This window comes from Drosophila sechellia, chromosome 3R (assembly GCF_004382195.2).
Source record: "Drosophila sechellia strain sech25 chromosome 3R, ASM438219v1, whole genome shotgun sequence".
Classification (NCBI taxonomy): Eukaryota; Metazoa; Arthropoda; class Insecta; order Diptera; family Drosophilidae; genus Drosophila; species Drosophila sechellia.
In genome coordinates, this window is record NC_045952.1 from 4,837,738 (window position 1) to 4,857,485 (window position 19,748).

A 19,748-nucleotide genomic window follows, 5' to 3' on the forward strand; every position below is an offset into this window, starting at 1 on the left:
TGCCTAAATGGCTCAAGCTGCTCGTGTGGAAATCCATTGAGGGTCCTGCTCCGAATCCAATGAACCGCACGGCGTAAATTGTCGTCTTCCACACTCCATTGAAGGCTGTCAAAAAATTTTCAATTTACCAAATTAGTCCGGCAGATGTGTGGGCTCGAAAACGGAAGAATCCCAGGACACAGAACGAAAAGTGCTGCCGAAAAAATGTACGTTGCCTTTGAGTGAATGAAGTACGTTAAGTTTAAGTACACGGTAAAGAGCGTTTAATTCCTAAGAAGGCAATCGTCATAACTATAATTTCTTTTATTAAAGCATTTTACGCTACTATTGTTGTTTGGTTACCTACATTTAAAAATCTTTGACTTTGATTCGCCAGTGTTTTTACATACCTTTTTTTCCAGTGCAGTGGAGGGAAGGAAAGGAAATTAGTATTAAGTGAAATGTAACTGAAAATCGCCAGCTGACAATAATGAGCTGGCCGGCACAAAAGATACCGCTTTCCTTAAGCTCCTTTCGACAATTACAGAGATGGGGGCTGATACGGGAAAACCATCGGCGCATTTTTCCAAGCGAACTTTTCACTCAAGCGGCGGAGAAAAATGGAAACCAATACGCATAAATAATAAAAAGAGCATTATTGTGGGCGGGGCGGCGGCGAGGGCGCAAGTGAAAACATAAATCATTGACTCTGAAATGAAAAGCTTTGCGCAACAAGTCGTCGAAACAATAAAAAACCAAGCCCCACCCTAAATCCTTCGCGGAAACCCAACTCTGTCGGTTCAAAGGTGCCGGCGAACATTTGACCGACAGGAATGAAATATATGTTAAATTGAAAAAAAAATTAGAATTAATGGCCATGGAAATGTAATGCGGGCAAAAGAAAAATTTGAAGCGGCAGAAATATGAGGGAAATACCTTAAATGGAATTTTATTTCAATGTTTCGATGTAATAACCGCAGGGGATGGTCCTTAAATGGCATTTTTACCCCTACCTTAAGAACATCATACAAAAGCTGGCAACTGAATACGATGAATACTTTAAGCTGATGAAACTGCAATGGGTTTTTAAACAAATTGTGACTAATCGATATGAATTCACTCTTAAATTTTGATTGGAACAAATAACACTGCTGGAATGGTGTCCTGCTGACAGCCACTTTTTTTGCTTATGGATCTTTTCATACCAATAATCCGCGTACTCAATTAAAGCTTTTTTAAGAAGCATGTCAATTAGCGTCGTAATTATTTGTTTTTATACAAGTTTTTTCCACGGCGCATACAACTCTTGACTTTCTGTCTGATGCCAAGTGATTGATGCCCAATAAGATATTAAGCCTGGCGATTTTTTGCTGCTCCGGAGCCGAACTAATGACTCCCAAAGCCCCTGACCGGCTTAAACATTTATTTAAATGTTTTTTTTTCGCAGCTCTTGGCCTCTTTTGACAGCGAATTGAAAGCAAAAAGCGCAAAACAGCAGCTCGCATGTAAATGCCGCAATGTAACACGCTTGTCGGCGTCAACAAGCCGACGAAGTTTACGCATAATTTTATTTACACACGGTCGCAGGCACACAAGCGTACACTCCTTCACAATGCGTGTAAATTATGTCAAAAGCGAGTGTGCGTGTGTGTGTGTGTGTCGTCCTTTGTGTGGCCCGTTTTTTGCAGCACACTTTTCAGCGCATTGAGCGTTTCCCTTTTGGCAGTCGGCAAATAATTGAAAGCTTAGCTTGCATGCACAACTCGCCTACGTTTATTACTCGACAGCTATTGAAAACTAGCGGAAACTAAGCTAGCACATAAATAGAGCGGGGTCGGCAACGGGTGGTCCACGGGCCATGGAACTGGAACTGGGCTGGAAGGTGGGCCACGTGTTCACGGCAAGAAGTAGTGCTGCAAAGAAGGCATTGGGAATTGGGTCTCAGCTTAGAAGGATTTCGGCCGCACTCGCACCTTGGGATCGGCCTTCTTCCAGCACTGGTGGAACCACCAGGCCTTGTGGCACAGCGTATCGCCCTCCGGATGGACGCAGCCCTTGGACATCTCCATCAGCTTGTCGCGCATGGAGAGCGGGACCGTGGCGAAGAGCTTCTCCAGATGCACGTCCCCATTGTCGTCCACCACTTCGATCTCGTGGAAGAAGCAGTTCATGTAGCACTTGAGCTTCTCGTCCTCGTGAATCTCCCCATCGCTGAACTCTTTGATGGCAGCTGGAGATGAAGTGATTAAAATTTAAGCTTGGGCTGCCACAAGTGCACAGTTTGGACAGCTTCAATTAGCAAATAACCACCACATTGGCTTCTGGCAATCCGTAATGATTATATTAGAAATTATTCATTTATTCAGACGGCTGTGCGGTTTTGGTAAATGAGATAGAGCGATAGTATAGATAGATTCCATAATTCCACTTCTTGTGACCTATTCAATTGTTTTTAAATACCCAACGTTTAATGCCGAATGAATGCGAAGTTAGCACATGGCTGAGGATTCATAAGGACCCCCTCCTCGCGATTGCTGCAATTATGGGCTCACTTTCGGGCGAGGACCACCCTCTGCTACTCACCCTCGGAGACTCCCGTCTTCTCCACACACGCGTCGTGGAAGGGCTTGGCCATTTTCAGGATGCCCGGCGGTGGATACTGCAATTAAAAATTGTTGCTTAAGTGGGCGTGGCAGGGCGGAGGCGCAGCAGTGCGGCCGGGCACTTCATTAACCCACGTTCTCGTCACGCTGCGCCGCAGCCGGCGGCAGGATCAGCGCTCCGCTGAGCAGCGACAAGGCGATTAAAAGGACAGACGCACTGACACGCCGACCAAAGCCATTCAAAGCCATTTTAATGTGGCTCTTTCCGTTTCGCTCCTTTCCGCTGCTGCCTGGTCCGTCCGTGAAACAGCAAAAATTGTGCCCTGGCTCGGCCTTGTTTGCGAGCTCTGAATAAAACAAAAACAAGCTCTGGAAAAAAATAAACGAGAAACGTGGAACGTGAAACGTGAAACAAAAGCGGCGATGCATAGCGGAGTACACGGCACAGGACGAGGGCAAGCGTCGGAAGGACAAGTATGAGAAACAGAGTAAGGACGAGGATGTGGATGAGGATGCAGATGCTGTTGACGACGATGTGCCACGCGTGACAGCTGGACAATGACAATGGGTGCGGCACTATGTGGGTACACTGGGGGAAAGCTCCATTAAAAAACAACAATGAAATTCCTTAGTCCAGCTGGCTCCGTTCCCCGAATGGCGCCCTTTCTCTAAATTAGATTCCTAGAAATACAACAAAATCTGAACATATAATTGCATTTATATGAGAGGCCGGAGAAATGGGAAGAGTTATGAAACTATGCGGAGAACAATTATGTCTTCCATGAAATGAATACACATATTTTTAATTTATTAACTCATTTGAAGAGAACTCTTGTGAGCAAATGTAGCACATGCTATATTACATTAAATACAAAAATAATATTTTTTCGCTTGAAGTTTACTTAGAGTGTAAGAGCGTGCTTTCCTAAGCCATAGAATGTTTCCTTTTCTTGTACTTTTTATATTTTGTATTTTTGAAAGCCATGAAAACCTAAAAATATAATTTGTTTCTCGCCAGCTCAGCGCACGCCAAATTAATTCCAGCGGCTGATGGCCGAACAAAAAGCGACCGCCAAAACGGAAACGGAACTGTGCCCGAGACGTCAGCGAGTCGTCACAAGTCCACAATTGTCGTGTTCCGTCTGACAAACACATGCCCACGTGGCATGCCCCGTCCGCTCCCTGGAATCCCTCGTCCAGGTCGACGGTGATATATTGCCTAGCTAAGGATTCAAGGATTCGAGAATTGCTTATGATGTATGTGGGAGGCAACTGGCATTTTTCACAAGCCAAGTGAGATTCACTTTTTATTTAAAACAAACTCAACGGGTTTCTTAATGAATGTAAGCACACCGATAGCCACATGTAAATTTTTCAAAAAGAACATAAAATTGTAAAACGGTGTACACAAAATGCATTTGCTCAAGTCTTAAGCAGTGAATACGTTTAGTGTGAATATTTGTATATTTAATACAGATCGCAGAGAGCAGAACAATACATCGCGGAAGTAGGATATTGAAATATTTCAAGATAAGTAAGATATTTAAAGATAATAAGTAACATAGTTCAAGTTTGTTTTCTTTTTTGAAATTATACTCCAAAATTATACAAATTATTTATTTGGAAGTAGATTTGGCACTGAAAAGTCGTATTTTATGCACTTATAACCGATCCTCCCACTTTTGCGCCGGATGCCAGGGTATCAAAATATAAAATTTCCCATTCGCTTGCTTCTTTTGAAATTGTACAACCGAAATACGCAAAACAAAGACTTCAACTTGTGCACAACTGTCACTTTTGTTTCATCAAATGTCAACGCAACAACCGAAACAAAGCCATAAAACGACATTCGCCCCTCGACTCACACACACACACACACGCACACGCACACACTTGCACAAAAATGGAGGACGAATGAAATTACAGCAACAGCACATTTTTGTAGTACGAGTATGAATGGAGGTTTGCTCGACTGCGAGTACATATCGCAGTTGTGTGCGGCAGGAACGATGGATGGTTTTTTAATTGCCATTTCAATTTTCGTGTTGCAACGCGTCGTTTGCCTATGCCTGGGCAACCTTCGACCTCCCATTCGCCTTCGTGGCCACCTCGGCCCCACTCCCGGCAGGTCCTTTTCCGTTCAGGAACTGGCAGCTGGTCCTTCACCCTACCGTTCGCTTTTAGCAGAAGTAGTTATGGCCAGAACTCGATACTGCACACAACCGACACGCAAGAATTGTTTGACAACCGCAGTCACAATTGAATTTGCTTTATTGCCGTTTGCAGCGTTTGGCTTTTATATTGATTTTGGGCAAGTTCACAAGACCACAACTGACTGCCGCACTCAGTTATCGGGCCAATTGGCGCTTCATGCCGAGCCGAATGTCTCTATAATGGCATCGCCCATATAAGTGCAGGTCGCAACTCGGGGCCACGCCCACTGGCGTGTCTCTAATCATTAGGCGGAAAATTCCAGAGTACACTCAGAATGCCAGAAGCCAGCAAGTTTCATTTTCAAATGGGTCGCAAGGCGGTCTATCGTTTACAATTACTCAATGAATTGAGCGTTACAAAATGCATGATACTATGACTTTTATTTATACATTCTTTCACTGAGTAAGCAAGCGAGTATTTAATCCCGAATTAACTATAACAAATGACGTCAGTGAATAAGTGCTGGCATTACAAACTTTTCCGAGTGTAAAACGGTTAGTGGGTCAACCATTGCAGGATAAATCAACTTCCGAGGCAGACGGAGCGAAAGAAATGCAAAACGGAAAGTTCCTGGCTGCAAAAGTAATCAAGGTAAAGCAATCCCCGCAATGGCCAGTTGGGGCTTTTGTTGTCAATCCGGGCTAGACGGACAGATTTGGTAAGTAGCTCAATATCGGAGGGTCCTTCCTGAGTGGAAATCCACTTGAACTTCTTCGAATGAAGCAGATGCTGCCTTATCTAAACAACCAACAGGTAAATCAAGTTGCAAGTGCCTGGGTGAAATGCAGGTCGACTAAACCAATTTTCTTCTCAAATTTGCTTGCTTTCTTGAAGTTCTTAATTTTTAAAAATTTTTAATCCTGTGCAGGAAGAGCTAAAATAGCTAATATTGTATTTTACCAAAATGATTCATATGACAGCAATATTTAAAATTTGCATTTATTTAAAATTAATGTACTTTAATTAAATGTTAATATAAATGTTAATAAATTCCGTATACCATTTTTTTTTTAATATTAAGCCCAGCTCACCAGTCCCAAAAATATATGTTTTCAAATATCTTTAATTCTAAAAAGTTTAGACCAAAAAGTAGTGGACAGGATCAGCCTTCTTCCAGCATTGGTGGAACCACCAGGCCTTGTGGCACAGCGTATCGCCCTCAGGATGCATGCATCCCTTGGAAGCCTCCATCAGAATGTTCCTCAGCTTTTCTCCCGGAATGGCGTTGAAGAGCTTCTCCATGTGGACATCCCCATTGTCGTCGACCACTTCGATCTCGTGGAAGAGGCAGTTCATATAGCACTTGAGGGCCTCGTCCTCATGAATTTGCCCATCGCTGAACTCCTTGATGGCCTCTGTTAATTAATTTGGTATTAAAGATCTAAGCGTTTTTTGAGTACAACTTACCATCAGTCACGCCGGTTTTGGGAGCACAAATGTCATGGAAGTGCTTGGCCAGTTTTAGAATCGCCGGCGGAGGCCACTGGAAAATATTGCGAAAATTATAAAACAAATGGGAAAACCCTCGTTAAGGCCAGAAAGAACCTCTCCATCGCGCCTTGGTTCCTGGGCAGCGGCACAGCCAATCAGAAATAGTATCAGTGGGTATTTGACCATTTTGAAACTACAATGAATGGCCGGAGGGCTGACACGGCCCTTTTATGAGATTACTGGGGCTCCATTTCAATATTCAACGCCGTGCTGACTGTCATTAGAAAACGCACACTAATTGCAGGCTGCCATTTGCAGTCGAATCGCATTGGGAATCCATTTGGCAGCACGCAAAGCAAATGAATAAATGAATAAATGACAGCCCGAACAGAGCGGCAATTGATAGCCAGCTGCCAAATGGAGAACTAAAAACTAGAAACACACAAATTAAACCATGATTGTATGTGGCCGGGACCTGCAATTTTTGAGTGTCATCCCCAACACGCCGAACTGGTTCATTGCGATCAAAGCCCTGTGTTCGCAATACTTTATTTTTGTGGGCGTGGCAGCACGCACACATTACGAGTGTACCCTTACTGTGTGGGCGGAAACATGTCATAAAAGTCAAATATCGCTCTGCCAAAAAACGTATGTCAAATTCAATTCCAATTTGCGCTTCTTTTGACACGCCGACATCAACGCATTCGCGTAGACAATGGGGAATATTTGAAATACCGAACGTAACTCAATTGCCTCGAAGTCGAGCACTGAAAGGTGGCATCAATCAAAGTGGCGCCTGGAAATATATTACCTTTTTTCAATCACAGCTAGCTGAGGTTGTAAATTAAAAGTGAATGAATATTGCTTCGGGTCATAAATATGTGTGGCTTAGTTTTAAGGAATAGAGACAGCATGAATCTAAAGTCACTGGTATACAGCTTCATAGTATAGCTTTTATTGATAAATGTACTAGGCTAAAGATTGATATTGTCAATTTCAAAAAATACTAGTTTAGTTCAAAATACTAATTTGTTATCATTTGTACAAGCATTAAGACAAGAAAGCTGTTGAAATGTCGCTTCAAAATGTACAAAACTAATTGGTAGATTCATAGTTCTACTGCTTTATGAGTTTGCTGCTGGCTCCTTCATGCCGCTGTTCACTAATAGCAAACATATTCCAGAGCCGAGCACTTCAATCATCCATGAAATCAAAGCAATTTCTATGCGCGGCTCTCAATCAGCAATGCAAGCGCATCCGCGGAACTCGTGACCCGATGCAGCAGCAACTGCAGCAGCCACTGCAATTGCAGTGGCAACAGCAACAGCCGCAGCAGCAGCATCAACTGCAGCAGCAACATCTAGAGCAACATCAGCTGCTGTGCCATGGGGGATGGGGCAATATAATTATGAGGATGCAGCTCGCTTGCAGCTGGCTGTCAGCCACATATTAATTTTATTATGACGCCGTTAATGCTTGTCGATGCATAAAATTATAGATGCGCTCTTTAGATAGCGCTAATTAAATAATTAAATATGCTTTGGGTCATTGCCAGTCGGCCGAATTATGAGCGCCATCGATCAGGCGCGACAATTATGCAATTCCAGATGGCAACAGCTGGATAAAATGTATTAAACATTCTCACTTGTTTTATTCATTACAGCTACCCTTCCCTTCTAAGTGCATTGCATGCCAGGATGCTATTTGGAAAACGCTGTAATACAGCGCAAATCCCAAATAAGCCCCAGCTTTGTATCGCCTTCCGGAAAAAATAATGCAACAAAGTAGTTCGTTATCCGCTTTTTGGTAACTGCAGCAGCAATGGCTCACCTTGCTCTTAGGTTATGAAAGCTGAAAACATCTTTTGTACATCTCTTATCCAGATGATAATGCACCGAAAGAGATGAAGAGCAAATTCTTAAAAGGAAGTTGTTTGCAGAAGCGTACAAAAGTCTTGTTAAGAAGTAAATTGAATTAAAGATTGAATTGATAGTAACTTTCTTCTTTTTTATGAGCTACCTAAGACTTAACTTTATCTTTCTGCTTTCATACTTTGTAATTTTGTTTGATATTAAATTCATGTTTTCTTACAGTGTACAAGCATGGAGTTAAATATTTTCCCCTTTGACCTTTCTTTTGTCTTTTTAAGATGCTTAGCTGGCATGGTGACGAATAACCTTACATCTAAAGCCCTCCCAGTTTATGCCGGTAAAAGCACCTCCTGTTGCTCTCTTATTTCCTTTAGCGCACATCAGCTGAGTTGCTGAGATACTTAGATAACTAAACTCGAAAATAACAGAAATTTCAAAAGTGCATTGCGATTGCCTGAGCAGATATCAAGCTAATATTTTAATCCAATAAAGCTGGCTTGTTACCCAATTCCGGAGCAGCAAAAATGCCAAAATTAAGGTTGACGACATCTGACAGAACCTGTGGCCACACGTGACTGCGATGGGAACCGGTAAGCCAAAAGCTTAAGTAGCTGTAAGCAGGGTATCGATGCACGTGAGTGGCAGGGATGTCGGCGACTTAGTGACTCAGTGGCCATCACGTGCCGAGCCAAATTGAAAGACTTATGACCGCTGAACCCGCTGATGCCATGCGGCTTTCATAACAGGAACCGCTAAAATTAACCTCCGCCTTTGGCAATCAAATTCCGCTCTCCAAGGCGCGAAAAGGCATAACGCGATAAATGGCAGCCGGAGCAATCATACGCCGCGTTGGCCCGCGGTCCAAGATGGCGCAAACAACAGTTACAGAAATTCTACAAAGGAAACGAGGTTCTTTCATAATTAATAGCCAATATATATTACTATGAAATCCTAAACTTGAAATAAAGAACTGTTTGTAAATAGAGGTCATCGCTTTAATAATTTGACCACTCAGTGCATTCAATCAGCTTGTGATTTAAGGCACCCCGTTTTCCCTCAGTGCAATGCATGGAAATGGCCAAGAGCCATGAAACAAACGGCGGACTGCGGCAACAAGTTAATTGCAATAACAACAGCAGAAGCAACTACAACACGCACAGAGCCATTAAAAATAATGCGAGCTAAAACAGAGCCCTTCTGCCCCTCCGCACTCCGTCGCCTTGAGCACCATCATTTGTCGCACACGAAACGCGTTAATTATGGCCATTGCAGTTTTCCCCACTTTCCCGCCGCTGCTTCCACACCCACCGACTTTTCCGCCCACAGCATTCATTAATTACTATGCAAGCTAAGCGCCCGGCAAAAGTTTTCGACAGGACCTTTCGCATACTTTGACATGCAAGCGCAAAGTGTCAAATTAATTTTTAATCGCCGCCACCCGAATGTTGGCAAATAATAGATTTAGATGGCTGGTGCGTTGTAATTAAAGTTTTCGGCATCTGGCGCCGCAGTTAAAGGAGGGCCAACTCCAGGGGTCAGCTCATTTGGGCCGGCATGTGTGGGCGGGCTGGGGTCCGAGCTCCATCGTCCTTCCATTTTCATTATGCACTGTTTGACTTGGGCTCAGTCGGCGCTGTCATCGGCATCCTGGCCACCAGCTCCGGGCCATAATAAAGCACTTTAATGCGGCAACAGCAATCTATTGACATTTGACACTTGCAAATTAAACGCTCGCAGGCAGCATCAGCCGTAGAAGGCCCAGTTGTCTGCGCTGTTGTATCGGTGTCCTGGCTGCACAATTTATTGACACCTTATTTGGCAACGCACACACACACACACTCGCACGCAAATGGCACAACTCGTTTGCGGTCTGCACTTGCAATTTACATGTGTAATTTTTTGGACCGGTCCAGGCATGAAAAGTTGCCGCTCGTCATTGGTGGTGGCTGGGACCGCAGGACTAGGATCCCACTGACAGCTGGACGACAACTTCGTTAGGCGAGCTGCAGTCCGATCGAAAACTACACTGCGGAATCGAGTTTAGAAGGGAAAGTTCACTCAGTCCATCCACTCGCAATCGAAAATTGAAATAACAATTCATTAGGTAATAAACTTGGATTTTATTATAGCCGCAATAGCCGGATTATTTTCTTTTTATTGCCCAAAAAGTGTTTTTTCCGACAACTAAATCTACTTTTAATGACTGCAAACTTCAGCAATAAGATAATCAAAGAATGATTTGTCAGCTTAATTTACTAAATACAGCTAAATACTAAATATTATTTATTTTAATAGTGCATACATGAATAAGACTGAAATTATCCAGAAAAGAATTAGTTTGCTTAGCTACTTGTGCGTTTCTTTAAGTGCACCGTTTTGTGCAGTTAATGTGCGATACATAGGCATGGGCCTTCCTCTTCCAGTTGGACATAATCGATTTAGTGTTGTCCGGATTGTGGGAGCCCGTGCTACGCATTTGATCAAAGGGCCCAGAAAGGAGTGGAAAGGAGCACCCGGGCTGCATAACCAGCTCCAATGAATTATAATTAATGATTGCGGCCTGAGCGGCGGCTTAGCATTTGAAATTTATAGCGGGCCACTTGGAAACTGCTAGGGCCCAATAAATTTAAATTAGCACTAGGCAGGGCAGAGTACACACAATAAATAATTGGACAAGGTCAGAGTGGCCCAGAGCATCCGTCCACCGTCGGGCATTTGAATTTAGTGGCGAATTTAATATTTTTATTGCCACTCATTATTGTCGAGATTATTATTAATGCCCCAGAAGGGCCGTCGCAAGTCCTCCGTGCGTCCGCAAAAGTGCCACGCCGCTCAAAGGCGAACTCGCAAGTTGCATCATTAACATATTCACAGTCTATTAATTTGCTGAGAGCGTGTTGTAGTCGCCATTCCAGCCCCATTCCACTGCAGTCTCAAGTCGTCATCAGAATAAACATCAACTCAACATCAACATCGCATCAACATCAACATCAGCCCATTCTCGTTGGCTAGTTCCCTCCCCGGGCACATAATTAGAAAGTTTTGCACTTAAATGCAAGTTGAGCATGCGGGCCACTCGAATGAAAGCATTAAGCCAAAGTGCAAGCCAAGCACACATTTGAAAATTGTGCTCTAATAGCTGGCTGCCAGCGGCCAGGGGAAACGGAAATGGAAAGGCTGCTGCCGCTGGCACTGGAACTGCAACTGGAACTCGAACTGGGTCTACATGTGCAACTGGGTCGCTTTTCCGGCGGCTATTTCGTCCAGTTATTAGCGTAATACTAATTGACCCAAGAATCGGCGAGGGACGTTTACAGATCCAAAGCACTTCGCTTGTCACTCGTTTTAATACGGCTGTTAACTGGAAAATCTGGTGAAAACACATGATCTAGGAACATTTCCGGAACATAGGGCCACTATTTCTGTAACAGATAATATACAATATAGATACTTAAAATAAAGACATGGGCAAAACATTTATTTGCGATGTCATTGAGTCTCTGAAGTGTAACCGAAATATTGGCCATAATTAAACACTACCGATCGCCTCCAGTTGGGCTCTTAATTTGTAATTCGGTTTCCATCGCCCGGGGGTAAATACAAATTCAGCAAACATGCGGCATGTATACAGTTAAAATTATAGGAAAGGAAAATTATTTTCAATAGTTAAACTAACTGGATCCTGGTGAGCGGCTTGCCTCATGCTGACCACTCGGTGCGCAAATTTACGTTATGCATTTTGGCATTAAATTGCTGATAAATACACAAAATTGTATGTCATTAAAAATTAATTAAGAGCAAAATATACAAACGCAATCATTCCATGTGCCCGGGCCAAACAAAGTAAACTCAATTTATTTTTATTAAATAAAATGTCAAACGGCATGGAGAGTACACCGCTTTTTGGCCCGCCACCCACCGGAAATCGCAGTTTTCATATAACAAAATAAATATGCATAAAAATCCATTTAACACTTGACCACTCTCAAATTTGATACGCCAAACTGAGCCCGAGCAAAAGTGTCCCTGCTCAGGATTGTCATTGATATTCATGAGCTCGGGGCGTTTGAACTTGACAGTGATTAAGATTTGGCTGCCCTCCTTTTGGCCCGGCCGAGAAAGGCTTCTGGCATTCGCTATACAAATGTAAATTAGACCGCCATTTTTTCGGGCCAGATATTTTAATTTAGTCTGTAAAAATGACACGGCCGCAAACAAAAAGCAAAAGGCGAACGGAGAATGGCAAACGGCGAGCGGCAGGAGGTCCAAATTGCCAGCTGGAGCAGCTCTCGCCTTTTGTTTTCCGTAAGCGTTACCATCTTGCTGGAGTCCCTTTTCGTTTGCATACCCTATCAAAGGGTAAATAGAATACTACGAGTTGGAGAAATATATATTAGAAGGGCTTGGACAGGCCATCTTAAGAAATGAGTTCAAAATCAAGGATATACGATCATAATACTCATTTGAGTCAATATAATTTGAAAAGACCAAAGACTGAAGATTTCTATTTATTTTTCTTGTATCTTAATCCGAACTTGGGGCAGTGATAGGGGTATGGGTAAGTAGATGCCAGTTGCATTGGTCTTCATAGCTTAATAATCATATATCCCTTATACTAAAATCGACTAGCTAGCTTATGACTATTCCAGGTCAATATCCATTCGCCTCAGCCATGCCGCCAATATCCCAAATGGGTCCTCCAGCCTGTCTGTGGAATACTTTGTTAACAAGGGTATTCGGGGATTCATAGCCCGCAGCTGGCAGTTCTTCCATGTTTTTTCGCATTTTGCGGTGTTGATTTCGCCAGTCAAAAGCGTGGGTACATCAAAAGGGTTGGCCCACGCGCTCGAAGCGGCCGCGACTATGGAAATGGGATTTTTTCCGAGGTCCTGTGTCCGACCTCCTGTCGAATTTCTATGCTAAAATGTCAGGCAAAAAGCCGAGTGAAACCAAATAAATGCAAACGATGTCAATTTAATGGCTGCTGTTGCTGTTGTGGCTGCTGCCGCTGCTGCTGCTGCGCCCGCTTCTAAGCCTCGTAATGTGTAATGTCTTTTTGAAAATCATGGCCCGAACTCAGCCCGCCCAGAAAGTTTTTTATCGGACTCTTGCAGCTAGCTAGCTAGCTGCTGGCTGGCTCGGTTTCGAAAGTGAAAAATGAAAAATAAAAAATAGCTGCAAAAATAAGTCAAGCAAAAAATAGTAGAAAAGTTGCTGCTGCAGCGGACAGGGCAAAGTAAACTTTAATTATAGCTGGCCAGAAATGTTCTAATGAATGCCTCCTGCCTGAAAATCCAGCTCGCCCCGTTGCGTTTTCTATTTGCCCACTTCCACTACCAATTCTCCACTACTCGACTCGGACTCGTACTACTTATTTTTGTTTATTTTCCAGGCAGAGTCCGCTCCTGAGTCGTCCGCTCGCCTTATTAAAACTTTCTGTCAACTTCTTTTCTTTCTCGGCTTTAAGCCCTCCGCTCATCTGTTGCCATGGCGCGGAGGATGTGGCTCGGATGCGACTGGGGCAGCCAGTCCATAGATGGCATCTATGTGCCCAAATTTATTCGGCTTTGCATGACAACGGAAGAAGTCAGAATTTAATTAGATCTAAATGCTGGGCGTACTTTCTAATGTGACGCTATAAGTGGGGTTGTGCGGCTTGTTTTTCTATTTTTCCATTTTTCATGCAATTTGTCGTAAGAAGTTTATATTTTTTCGGCGTTGCCAGGCCAGAAATTGTTTAATTAAAACTTTCGTCGAGCTGCCAGCTGAGCAAGCGCCAAATAAGAAATGGCTGAAGGACGTTGGCCTTGTTTCCGATTTTCCCGCCTCCGCGGAGGTTTCACTTTCGCCGCCCCTTTTCTCCTGGGCACTTTAAACATTTCCACATTTTCACATTTCCATGCAAGAAGCGAGCATTTCGCTTTCATTAATTAAACGCTAGGCAACTCAGCCATCGGTTGACTAATATTATTATTAAATGCCTTTTCATTGGCCTATTGTCCGCATTTGGCCTTTTGTGCCGTCGTGGACGAGGGGCGGCAGATCCGATGGGGGCAGCCATTCAAGTTGAAAGTTGCCCAATTGTAATTAAATAAATACGCAGTGCTGAATGCCCGAATATGGCTTTCAGTATGCATTATAATTATGCCTACTTAAGGTCACATCAAAGTCAGCGCGGCTAAGATGTTGCGCATAACAATGTGCCTTCGCAAGTCCAAAGTGATTTTAATTAACAAATTATCAATTAATAATGCCCTGGCAGCCGTTGCGCAAATAGCGCAAGTGAAGTGAGTTATATGCCAATGGGGTCAGATTGGAAAGTTTAGCTCTGGAGTGTGAGAAAGCGATATTAGCACCGATATTGGCAATAAGAAATAAATCAGAAATGCATTCAAAAACTAACGTGAAAAAGTGAAAAAGTTCTTGGCCTACTGTCACCACAGTACTGGTTTTCCAGCTCTTTTGCCAAAAAAGAGAGTAGAACGAATCGGGCTTAGAAATAAATAAAAGAAGCTCACTCTTCAGACCAATCAATCGACTGCTAAAAGAGAAATGGGAAGATTCTTTGATTGGATTTGCCAGAAGCAAAGCGGTTCACAGTCACATCAACACTCTTCACTCTTTTTGGCAGTTGCAGACAAAAGCCTAGAAAAATATTTGCCTAAATTTGCTAGCAGTCGTGTGTAGCGAAAATTCAGTTGGCAATTAAAACGCAAAGCGAACGCCACTTGAAGTCCCTGTAAAACCAATCAAAAATACCATATCAGTGCGGACCTGGCAGGAGGGATTGTGGTTCCAGGTTCGAGGTTGGAGTCGGGTGGTGGGTCATGTCCTGGCGGAAGGCACTGATAATGGCAAAAGTTCAGGGACCTCCCTTCGTCCAACCGAACGCAATAAGAGCCAGTATTGTGCGATATTGCGATACATCTGAGGTAAAACCAAAAGCAGACTGGCCGCAGCGGAAACTTTTGCCAAGGGTTGACACCCATTTGAGCTGCGCTTTAGAATATCCGCACATCATAGGTAGAAGGGAGAGATGATGTCCAGGTGGCACACAGAAGAAAATCTCAAAAAGTTTCAGAGCTCAGAGCCGAGATCAATATGCTTCATAAGTCAGCAGGGCACTGAATTCACTGAGAAAATCGAAAAAATGGTAGAGCCACTTCTAAATACATTCACATACTTTTTTAACAAAAGAATAACATTTTGTAAGTCTACAACCCAAAAATAAAATTATAATACAATCAAAGAACGAAGAAAAAAGGGTTTTACTAGTCAATTTCACTTTCCATTTTGTTTTGAAGAATAACGAACTGAACCAATTAAGTGCATATATTTTAATTTAAAAGCAGAATTCATTTAAAAAATTGCCTCCTGTGTCATCCGTATTTTCTCTCAGTGCTGAACTGACCGCCACAGTGAGGTGCACACAAACAAATTAGCAAAAGGAGCAACCCGAAAAGAAAACAAGCACAAATAAACCTCTTTGGGAAAAATGTCCGAGCGTCTCCGGTGTTTTTGTCTGCTTTTTTTCGTTTCACTTTTCATTTGGTGGCAAGGAGGGAAGGGAGGCAGCTGGAGGCTGCTGCAAATGTGCCAAAGTTAATTAAGATCGAAATCAATATTGGCCCTTTAGCTAAAAGCATCAAACAATCCCAACATGGCTGGGCCGGCCTTCCATTTCATTCCATTCGATTCCATGCCATTCCTAACATTTCTAATGCGCCCCGTGGGCGTCGCCAGCCACGCAGCAGCAAAATCAACAAAATGTGTCAAAGTGTGGCAAAGCAGGAGGCAAAGTTCCGAATTCCCTCGGAGCGGGGCGGACCGACCCACCGACTGGGGAAATAATTTAAGATATTTTGTGTTTGCTAATCCGAATTGTCCGTAAGTTGGCCATGGTTAACACATTGCCGCATCTTTGATTTGGTGTCTGGCCCCCGAAACTAAAGTATGTAATTTAATTTGCCTAAACTTGGATACTTTCATGTTGGCCGGCCAAATGGAATGTCTCTTTTATGCCCAATGCCATTCCCATTCCCATTCCGATTCCCCTACTTCTGGACCCATTGTAATTAAATGACGAGCTTTTCGTGCTGAAAGTGCGAAACTAGCACCGAAATTCCCAGCACAACTATGTCAGTAAATGGAACAGAATGGTCCGAAATGAAATCTGTGTCGCTGCGAAAGTTTCTTTTTGTGAGTGCCGCATAAAGAAATAGTTCGAAAGATTCATTACAAGTGGAATCAAACTTGTATTAACTGGTGGCCTTCCTTGTGCCCTAAAAAAACGATGCAAATGGATGGAACTTGCGGGAGGCAATCTGTTCTGGTTCATATTAAGTGCTGTTTATGGACCCTCAGCCGTCGATTAGGTTCGACTTATAATAAAGTAAAGCCAAAAATGGTCACAAGAGAATAGTGTAGAAAAACCCTCCTCATTAGATATTCAATCAACATTGCAACAATGCAGTCTAGGTAAAATTGCATCGATTACTACCATTTTAAAACTCAATTATAGCTCGCAGCTATAAAGACTTCTCCATCAAGTCAAAATCCACTCGCATAACCATAAATTAATGCCATAACATGTGTAAAATCTGTAAAATCTACTTACTAAATGCACATAAATCGGCGATTTGCTGCGGCTGCGAAGCGCAGGAAAGAAGCGCAAATTAACATAATCCCGGTGATAATTGAAAAACACATTTGCGGCGATGTAACATTTTTTGAACAACAATACCCCATCCGCACATTGAGTGCGAACGATTGGGTGGTCTGCTTCTGTTATTGCAATTTAATCGCCTCTGGCTCGCAGAGCATTAAGTTTTGGCTAACGCAGCGATAAGCGCTGGCCAACAAACTTGCTTTGTGCTTCCGAGCAGATAAGCCACTGCCAGCATTATTCCGCATTATTCATTCACAATGCGGCAGCAGGTGCGATTTAGTAGCGCTATACTCGCTCACATATCTATATCGCAGCAATGCACTTGCGAGTCGAAATTAATTGGCAGGCATAATTGTGGCACAGAGTTGCACCTCGACTTTAAGCTTCCTCCGATAGTCAATATAGAGGAGTCAGTTGGTAAGGTGACCGGTGGCCAGGGTGCATAAAATGCCCGATGGACTGGCCAGTGCGCCTTTAGCTTTTGGCTTCGCGCTCAGACGGGCGAAATAAAATTAAAAGTTTGTGTGTGCACTTGGCCAGCTAAATGCATAAAACCTGATATTTTATGGGGGCCACAGTCGGTCCTGCATAGCACCGACTCCCCCATCCGATCCGGCCCCTCAAATTGCTCTGTTGTATTTGGCTCCCGTGACAATTGTAACCGGAAACGCGCATAAATGTTGGCAACTAACTCGATTTTTTCGCCCACTCCAAACACGGAGTCTGTAACTGCTGTTGTAGAGGATGGCGACAACATTGTTATGGGGGCTAGGAAAATACTCTTGGAGTCTCGAAAATTCCACTATTGCTTCAAACTCCTTATCAGTGCTATAAAGAATATTTCTCCTTCTAAATTTACGAAAATAAGACACCGAGATCGTACTCCAATATCACTCGTAGTATAGAAGTGCATTCGTTGATGATTAAGTAAGAGGTCGAAGTAACGAGTAACGGGTATCTGATAGTCGTGAAAATCGACCTTGGCGTTCTCCCCCTGTTTAACTATTTTATTAGTTATTCAGTGTTGGTATTTTCCTACACCTACTGTGTATAAATAAGTTTAACTTCATATTAGCGATGATAAATTTAAGTCAATTTTAGGCATCGAATGTTGAAGCTATATTATTTCTATATTTAAACCATAGCTATTTACGTAATCGATTTGAAATTATCACCTAGTTTTACCACTGCTTGTGTTGATTCTCAAATTCAATTATTTATCTTTGCGGGGTGTTTAGGAGTCACTTAAAAAGGTAAGTTCCATTCATGTTTTTGGCGAATCACGACACGCATTGCAGAGCACATACTCAACGCCTCCAGGGAGTCAGGAGTACGGTTTTCTATGTCCTGTGCGTGCTCAGAAAATCGCAGCACAGAAAGAAATGTATACAATGTTGTTTGGAGGAAAAACATCAATCACTATATAGTTAGTTAATAGTTAATGTCCTATGTTTAAAATTCATCAACGTGTTTCCTCTTTTTCTACAGAAAAGAGCAAACAATTATATTTTCTAAACCGTTTCGACTATACATTGGCCTAAATATCCACTTCCAAGCCAATCGCTTTCGGTTTAAGCCTGGTTTTTCTACATCTGTACTGTGATTTGTTGTACACGTTTCGACTTTTGGCGGGCGGGTTGTTCAATTAACGCCCGAGAACAAATACCGAACTCGGGCATACTAATTTATAATGTATTTTCGGCGTAATTAGGGCCCAAAAACGTTACTCATACGGCGGCGTTGCCATAAAAGGGTCATTGAAGTGGGCCGCGCTGCACAGTTCATTAAAACGGTTGAATAGGGCATAATTTTCAAATTAAAATTCAAAAGTTTTCCAGCCAAATAATGAAGCCGCTCGACAATCTGTTGCCAATAGTCAAAAAGTCATAAATTTCAAATGCAGCACCAGCAGTCGGGGCCAGAACGTATGGCCCAGACCCTCTGCAAAGTGTCGAAGGAGGCAAGGAAATTTGTCGTTTGTCGACTCGGAAAATTACTCCTGAATTCATCCATGCATTGTTGTCCATGCGGCGGCGCCGGCGGGCGGCGGGTGTGTGGGAGTTTGGAAATTTGGGGCGGTGTGCTGCCAATAATAATAATAATCATAACGGCAAAGGCATCGACATCGGCATCGGCATCGGCATTTTCATCGGCAACTTCACGCCGAAAGTGCCAAAAACATTTCAATGATGCTGCGACTGCGACTGGGACCACCGTGCCTCCGGCCTTTTCATGGCTCCTTCTGCTGTGCAATATTTTTCGAATTTTCATTTGCCATTGCGCCTCCGAAACACAGCACAGATGTTGTTCTCCGGCGTTGGATCGAAGAAAATATAGCCCCCACCCTCATCATCCACCATCCACACTCCTCACAACCCCACAGCAATCGCAATTCAAACAGACCCCATCCAATTGAAAAGCGATTTTCCTTTTTCCCCCCGTAAATTATGTGCCAGAAATTGGACGTTGGGGCTCCGCTTGCTGCGACTTCTTGCGAATCGAGAGCTCCATAATTATGTGGGCCCTGGTCACCGGTATAATTTGTTTGTTATGCAAGTTGGCTTAGGTAAGCGGCGGCGTATTGTTGGCCATCCGTCAACAGCTGCAGGGAATTAATTGGTTACACTCCAGCCGCCCAATGGGCGTAATCCGAACTGGCCACCTCACCTGTTGGAGGACCCTTTGAAATTGGACAACAGCTACGAGTAACTCATTTTCGGCCTGGCTTTGCTAGGCCTTCATAACGACATTGGAGCCAATGAGTATGTAGTTAAAAGGCGAAAATTCACGAATAAAGTTAAGAAAGAATCTTAAAAATATTTTAAATGCAATGAATATATGTGGCTACCTACAGTTTTTTTTTATTTTGAAACTTTTCTAAGAGGTATATTTATAAAAAATATATATTTTTTAATTTATATTGCCTACGCATTATAGAAATTCTTGGTTGATATGGAACTTATGGAACTCATTAAAAACGTT

General features: G+C 43.0%; 2 protein-coding genes across 2 annotated transcripts; both read right to left on the minus strand.

The window, feature by feature from the left end:
- Window positions 1-1,724: 1,724 nt before the first annotated feature.
- Window positions 1,725-4,864, minus strand: LOC6614050 (general odorant-binding protein 83a). The gene is made up of 5 exons (XM_002038468.2): window positions 4,754-4,864; window positions 2,718-2,951; window positions 2,563-2,638; window positions 1,953-2,209; window positions 1,725-1,892 (listed from the first exon to the last, which is right to left on the minus strand). The coding sequence occupies exons 2-5, from the start codon at window positions 2,829-2,831 to the stop codon at window positions 1,875-1,877; spliced, it is 465 nt and encodes a 154-aa protein (XP_002038504.1). The 5' UTR covers window positions 2,832-2,951; window positions 4,754-4,864; the 3' UTR covers window positions 1,725-1,874.
- Window positions 4,865-5,805: 941 nt separating this feature from the next.
- On the minus strand, window positions 5,806-6,454 carry LOC6614051 (pheromone-binding protein-related protein 6). The gene is made up of 3 exons (XM_002038469.2): window positions 6,342-6,454; window positions 6,204-6,279; window positions 5,806-6,151 (listed from the first exon to the last, which is right to left on the minus strand). Exons 1-3 carry the CDS (start codon window positions 6,411-6,413, stop codon window positions 5,874-5,876), a joined length of 426 nt encoding a protein of 141 aa, XP_002038505.1. The 5' UTR covers window positions 6,414-6,454; the 3' UTR covers window positions 5,806-5,873.
- Window positions 6,455-19,748: the final 13,294 nt, after the last annotated feature.